Genomic DNA, 7,660 nt, shown 5'->3' on the forward strand with positions numbered 1-7,660 from the left:
AGATGTGGAATTAATCACATGACAATATTTCACATAAAGCTGTGAGGGTTTCATAAACACCCGTTTTTTTTTTTTATCCGGTTCCTTTAATAATTGTAGCTTAATTGCAGGACTAAACACAAAGAAAGAAAATCATTTCGAGACAACAGCGTGAGATCAGAGACGTAACCATAGCAACAGTACTATACAAAACCCTTTTTTTTTTTTTTTTTTTTACTTATAAGATTAGCTAACTCAAATGGCAACGAAATGTATTCAAACCATTTCTCAACGAATGATTCATAATAAGCACCAAGCTCCTATATATGATAATCTGTAATTCTTTATATGATCTTTATATGATAATTCCCCCATAATACAAAGTCTATTTCGCTCCAGCGAAAAACCTTTTCCCATTTTTATAGATTATATAAAAGATGATATAAATATGATGCACATTCTCTACACGTTTAAAGTTACTTTTCTTTTTTATTGCAATCTGGAGGTGTTTCGTCATCGCTGACTAAGCAGAGGCAAGACTGTGAAAAAATAAATAATCACAGAACGAGTTAAATCAAACACAGAACTAAACTGCAATAATCATCCTCATGGAGTCAGTCAGAGCACCTGAGCAAAAGAATATTCACAATCTCACTAAATAACCATTAAAAAAAACAACAACAATTTAAACCTGCCATAAACTGAAATCGAAAGGTTTTGGATTAGTGTACACACAAACACACACACACACACACACACACACACACACACACACACACACACACACACACACACACACACACACACACACACACACACACACACACACACACACACACACACACACACACACACACAACAACACTTTATATAATGTTGTAAGACTGTCATTTTAAACACTCTTTTTTAGTCATTATCTCACACACACACACACACACACACACACACACACACACACACACACACACACACACACACACACACACACACACACAAAGGGATTTGTCTGTGTGTGTCAGCAGCCCTGTGTCTTTAGCAGTCCATCTTGCTTACACACCCGTTCCTCTCGTCATCAATCTTCGTCATCAAAATCATAGCCGTAATCTGCCAAAAACAACAACACAGTAAGTCATAATCCTGAAAAAAGGCCCAAAGTGTAAGGTAGCTTTATTGTGGTACGAGTGAAGTGTAACTGACCGTCTCCTCCCATGAGCTCCATGGCACTGACGCACTGCTCCTCCTCTTCCTCGTCCTCCTCCTCTCCAAGGTCTTCATATGCCACGGGCCCGCTCTCCACCACCACGGCATTGTGGGTAACCACAGCAGGGGCGTCCGGCACCTCGGACACCAGCTACAGAGCAGGCAAGCAAACATCGAATATAAACCGCAACACAGCATCAAACACGATCAGAACTCCTAAGGGATAAGAGATGCACGTGACAGACGTCCTCCTTCTTTTCTCTACATTTTTACCTTCCTATAAACTTAATGCACATTTTACAGGTTGCATTGAAAAAAAAAGAGAACAGATCTGAGATCAGTATAATAACATCTTTTATACAGCTGTATATAAAACACTAGAGCTCTATAACATGATTAAGTCTGATCTGAGGTCAGTAGGAAAAGAGTATTTAGAGAGTGGCAGAGGGAGGAGCCAAAAAAAACACACCTGATCCAGGAGAGGCTTCTTAGCAGGCTGAGCCGAGATCAGCGGCCGTAACCTTGAGCAAGCACACACACGAATTATTTTTATATCTCCTCAGCCAGGATGATATTTAAGGTTAACTGCTTATCTAATATTATATATATATATATATCCTGAAGCTGTGTGCAAGTTATATTTCAGTCTGCACTCCTCCTTTAACGTAAAGCTGCAGCACCAGCATCACTTTCATCTTTTAATCCCTAATTATAATTAATGCTCTGTTATTTTTTTTTCCTCAAAGAGAAACTGACAGACTACTGAGTAAACAAATAATACTTTACTGAGTAAACACATGCTAATGAGCCGATATAGAATTAATGCTCATGCTATTTGGTTTCTTCGCTGTATGTTTTTTAGCACACAGAGCTAACGAGCTGATTATTATTCCGCAGACTCGAAGATACGCGAATGTGTGTGATAAATTCGGGATTTAATCAGACGGCGAGAGCAGAGGAGGGTTTCAAATCTCTCTGGGATTTGCCCCTTTATTCTCTCTTTCTCTCTCTCTCACTCAGACACACACACACACACACAACTTTCCAGCAGAAGCATCACACTCCCAGGAAGTCTGATGTATGTCTATTGACTCATTAGGAGTCTCACACATTCTCGAAAACATGCCTCTCTCTCTAACACACATTCACACACACAGCTTACGCTCAGCTTTTTCACACACTCACACACTCAGCGGGCCTTTATTCAATCTGCAGTGCAATCTGGGAAGCATAGAAGCATTTGGTAGAGCGAGACTGAAGCCAAGAAAGTTGTTAGGTGCTAAACAAGTTAGCAAGTGTCTTTCTTTCTCTCGCAAGAACACACACACACACACACACACACACACACACACACACACACACACACACACACACACACACACACACACACTCTACTCTCAGCTTTAACAGTTAATGCAAAGATAATTTTTAACCCTCTGAAGTAAAATCAGATGATGAATAGAAACAGCTGTTGAACAGATCTGGTGTGTGAACTTGTGGTACTGGAACTGTTCCCAGTGAGTTTATTGGCGTTCGAGTTCCGAGTCACATCAAATAAATCCACAAAATCGTTCTGACATTCTGAGAAAGAGACTTTACCATGTGACCCCCCCCACATGATCTTTTACCTCGTGTCCAGGTGGATGTTAAAAAATTTAAACAGTGATAAAGTAATGGATTTACACACGTGCAATGTGCACACAGTGTCATGATGCTCCTCTTATTATTTAAAATTCTGTATATGACAAGAGCAATAACAAGGACCAAACCCTTCCTGAGTCTCTTCTTTCCTGCTGTGGTCACACACACAATTTAAAGTGGTAAGGGTACACACACACACACACACACACACACACACACACACACACAAACACACACACACACACACAGAGGACAAACTTCACAAGATTCTGTCTTATAGTAAATGCATTGATCAGTCATCAGTCCCTCAATACAAACACACACAAATCTAAAGCACGCGTAAAAGAAGGAAAAAAAAAAAAAACGTAAAAAAAACAGGCAAAGCAAAAGAAATTGAGAGGTGTGGTGAGAGAGACCGAGAGAGAGAGAGAGAGAGAGAGAGAGAGAGAGAGAGAGAGAGAGAGAGAGAGAGAGAGAGAGAGAAAGAAAGCAAATAAATATTTTAGAATTATTATGTTTAGGCCAGATGAAGGTAAAGAGGAAGAAAGGAAGACACCAGAAACACCTTGAACAGGAAGCATAAACACATGTAATGTGCTGTAAAGTGTGGGATCTGAGTGCAAAGTGAAAACAAACAGAACATCTGGGCTGTAATATGTTAAATAAAAAAAAAAAGATAAAGGTGCTTTATACTTGTCATATGTACTTTACAGTAGTGAAATACTTTCCTCACTTATCCCAGTGACGTTAGGAAGCTGGGGTGAAAACACAGGTTCAGCCACGGTACAGCGCCCTGGAGAACAAAGTCTTACTCAAGAGCCCCAAGAGTGACAGCTTGGTGATACCAGGGCTGTAATGTGTATGATATGTCAGTAAGTCCATATTAAAACAGTGTGTGATGATGTATTTAACTGCAGGCGAAGTTGCTTGATTATGGAATACACAAGCGATGGCGTTTAAATATTAATCACTCAAACCCTTTTTTTGTGTTCAGGTCTTTAATAGGTGTATTGTGTAATGACCGACAGTGCAGGCTGGAAAACAGCTCTAAATGCTAACTGGAGTCCGATTACAAAGACTGAAAGTGTGAGTTTTGAACACTGATTCTTGACAAATTTGTTCTGCTGAAGAACATCTGATAAGTGTGTAAAATGCACTTAACGCCATCAGCATTCACAGGAAGAGAAGGGAAAGGCTATAAAAAGCATTTCTAAAGTCCTGTATTGTACGATTAAACTATGAGTCTACAAATGTTGGAAATTTAAGACCGGTGCTATTCTCCTCAGCAGTCTTTAAAGATCAGACCAGATCTGATGCTGAAAAAATGATGAAAAAAAAAAAAAACCCTAAACAAAAAACAAAATTATAGTGCCAAAATTTGCCAGAAACACTCAGATGTTCTACAAAACCTGCAAGGAAACCCAAAAACCTTCTGGAAATATAACAAAAGAAACGTAAAAAATGGAGTTCACTATGAATGATGTAGTCTGAGAATCGGTTCCTATTCGTGAACAACATTCAAACTGTGCAGTTATTTTGAATACTCTGAATCACAATGGAGTGAGAACAAGGGAAAGAGAAGAGAAGAGAGAGAGAGAGAGAGAGAGAGAGAGAGAGAGAGAGAGAGAGAGAGAGAGAGAGAGAGAGACGGACAGAGGGAGGGATGAGGGGATGAAAGGGGTGAAAGATGAAGGAAAAAAGGAAGGCTGGAATCAGTAGCTGCAGCAGGAGACAAGCTTTTCCTGATGAAAGAAAAGAGAGAAGGAGGAGGGTGGGGAGACGTAAATAACAGTAGTAAGGAGAAAAAACAAGTTCACATGAGGGGAAAAAAAAAGAGAGCGCGAGTGTGAGAGTGTTCGGGTGAAATAATAAATACTGAATGTACCACAAAGAATGAATAGTAATGAGCTACTGTGCATCTGTGTGTATGTGTGTGTTTCCATTCAGAAAATGCTTTTTGAATGAATGATTTAAAAATACACTCCATTCACATCAACCATTCAGTGGGGGGGGGGAGAGAGAGAGAGAGAGAGAGAGAGAGAGAGAGAGAGAGAGAGAGAGAGAGAGAGAGAGAGAGAGAGAGAAATGAAGAGAGCAAACACGATTGCTGGACTAAGAGAAATGGACAGAGATAAGTGCGTGATAAGTAAGGATCACTGTAGAGACAGATGAGGAAAGAGAGATGGACAAGAAGAGATGGGGCAGGCGAGGAGAGTGAGAAAATGACGAATGGAAAAGGATTAAAAGAACAGAGAGAGAGCGAGAGAGAGATATTTAAAGTGATTGAGAGATTCCCACAGTATCTGACTCTAATTACATTTCTATTTGTGTCTGATATCTTGATTTCCCTAACACACACAAACACACACACACACACACACACACTGCCTCTCTCTCTCTCTCTCTCTCTCTCTCTCTCTCTCTCTCACACACACACACACACACACACACACACACACACACACACACACACACACACACACACACACACACACACACACACACACACACACACACACACACACACACACACACACACACACACACACACAGTCTGTAAGTTTAACCCAGATGTTTCCCACAAGGTTGTGTGGAGTGGAAATAAAGTCTAAACATAGACTGGGTTGTGTCCCCTCACACAAGTACACACACTTCCTTTGCTTTGGAAACAGAGAGAGAGAGCGAGAGAGAGAGCATTTACATTTACATCAGCATTACTGTGGGTCGGTTTGGAAGAAATACTGCCTCACCAACTCAATTAACTCAGCATGAGACTGTGTGTGTGTGTGTGTGTGTGTGTGTGTGTGTGTGTGTGTGTGTGTGTGTGTGTGTGTGTGTGCGCATGTGTCTGTGAAGTAAAGCTTAAGCCAAAGACCATCAATTGACCGAACAATTTTCCGCTGCTCAACCCCATGTGAGGAGATTAGTATCGCTTGGTCACAATACTGACGGGGAAAAGTGTGTGTGTGTGGGCATGTGTGTGTGGTTGAAGGAACCATTACCTCCTTCAGTCACAGATATCACGTCACTGGCTGTCCATCCGCTTCTATACATATAATATTTTCTTCATGTCTGTCTTTTTTATGCAATTTTGTAAATAAAAAAAATAAAAATCTTTACACAGACTGAGAGTCTATTCACTATATATGTAGGGCACTCCAGCACATGACCCTGCTTCAATCCCTATATAGTGCACATAGGTTACGGTATATGGAATCCTGTTTACCAACCTAACAATACTGGGGGGAAACAATTTCACTGTGCTCAAAAGTACATTTGGCAAGTATAAAGCACCCACACATCCCATTGAAACACCAAACGTCATTTATAAATAATGTATATCACTTTTAGACCCAACAATTAGTTTTTATAATAAATAAAACAACTCCTGTTTGTAGCTACGAGTCGTTTCATCACAAGCTTTCACCAGATTGCCAAACAGAACATTTCAGGTACTCAAAATGAGAGTATTTAATGAAAAGCGTGTAAAATTTGCTCGCCGGTTGCAGTTTGTGCTACAAAGAGGAAGGGTAGCAGTTGGCGGAGCTGTTTTAGTTTGTACCCTGTCTGAGTGAAGGAGTTGCTAGCAGACATTACGACCAAAACACATAAATAAAACAAAAAACAAACCTTTTGCCAAAGTTGCTGACCGGCTTTGCCAGACTGGCCGTGAGCTCGTTGACCCTGCGAGGACGTGATGACGGTGTCCTCCTCTGTGTGGAGCGACCCGGGGATTCCTTCGGTTCAGGTGGAGGGCTCTTCACGCTCGAGTGGTTCAGGTCCTTCAGGACGTCATAGTTGATCTTACTGGAAATCCGTTTCTGCTCCAGCATCTTCTCAATGGCCTCATCAGCTGTGCTGGCGTTGATCGGCGCTCGCCTCTGAGTCGTTTTCCTCGGCTGGAAAAAAGGTAAAAGTGAACGGTTTCACACACACACACACACACCCCTTAAGTACTTAAAAGAATGTTTTAAAAAAAATAATTAAGAAGAAATATTAACATCACTTCACCTTTTTCTCTTTGTAGATACCCAGCTCTTTCTCCTTTGCTATTCTCTCCTCCTTTTCTACACACACACACACACACACACACACACACACACACACACACACACACACACACACACACACACACACACACACACACTCATTTCTGAATATCTTTCAACAAACATTTATATCCAAGAAAATGCATCTGGACAGCTGACATATCAGCAATAAACAAAAAAATAGATTTTTAGTTCTAATTCAGTGTTGCCAAATACTATAAATGCAAATAGAAATCAGGCAACCCATCACAGTGAATCACATAAAATTATTATTTACAATTCACAGTCTATACAGGGTAGATATCAAAATTTTAGAGCAGCGAATAATGAAGGAAACTCAGTAGACTTGCAGCTTGTCCACAAGGGCAGAATTCCATCTGCTTCACACCTCCATTACCCTGTACAAGTTACTAATTATTAAAGAAAAAAAAAAACCTTATGTATACAGATGTTTATATGTATATATGTTTGGGTTTGCACATTTGTTTTTTAACTCAGTCATGAGGCAATGTGAACTCTGCCTCATTTTACTTCCACTAACTAATTACTAATTACCTAGTGGTCAAAAACTGGAACTACCACGATTTATTTGGGAAAAATCTTTAAAAAACACAGATTTTGTAGCATATCATCCAAATTCGATTATAAACTTTAAAAGTGTGTATACAGTACAGAATTAATTTTGTGCGATGCTGTGTATTTATTAACACAGGCCTACGGCCTCCAGCTGCAAGGAAGGCAAAGAAGGAGGTTTACGGTTGTGGTGAGAGAAGACATGCTGGTTTTTAGTT

The 7,660-nt window shown here is 40.2% G+C and overlaps 1 protein-coding gene across 1 annotated transcript in view; it reads right to left on the reverse strand.

Moving 5' to 3' along the window:
* Window positions 1-701: 701 nt before the first annotated feature.
* The window catches only part of brf1a (BRF1 general transcription factor IIIB subunit a), a 42,816-nt gene continuing 35,857 nt past the window's right edge, over window positions 702-7,660 (reverse strand). Inside the window, exons 15-19 of the mRNA XM_083540455.1 lie at window positions 6,832-6,887; window positions 6,451-6,719; window positions 1,649-1,700; window positions 1,177-1,330; window positions 702-1,083 (exon numbers count right to left, since the gene is read on the reverse strand). Of these exons, the coding sequence (XP_083396581.1) occupies window positions 1,052-1,083; window positions 1,177-1,330; window positions 1,649-1,700; window positions 6,451-6,719; window positions 6,832-6,887 (563 nt within the window). The 3' untranslated portion in view covers window positions 702-1,051. The remainder of the gene's footprint in view (window positions 1,084-1,176; window positions 1,331-1,648; window positions 1,701-6,450; window positions 6,720-6,831; window positions 6,888-7,660) is intronic.

The sequence above is a fragment of the Silurus aristotelis genome (genome assembly GCF_946808225.1).
Source record: "Silurus aristotelis genome assembly, chromosome: 4".
Lineage (NCBI taxonomy): Eukaryota > Metazoa > Chordata > Actinopteri > Siluriformes > Siluridae > Silurus > Silurus aristotelis.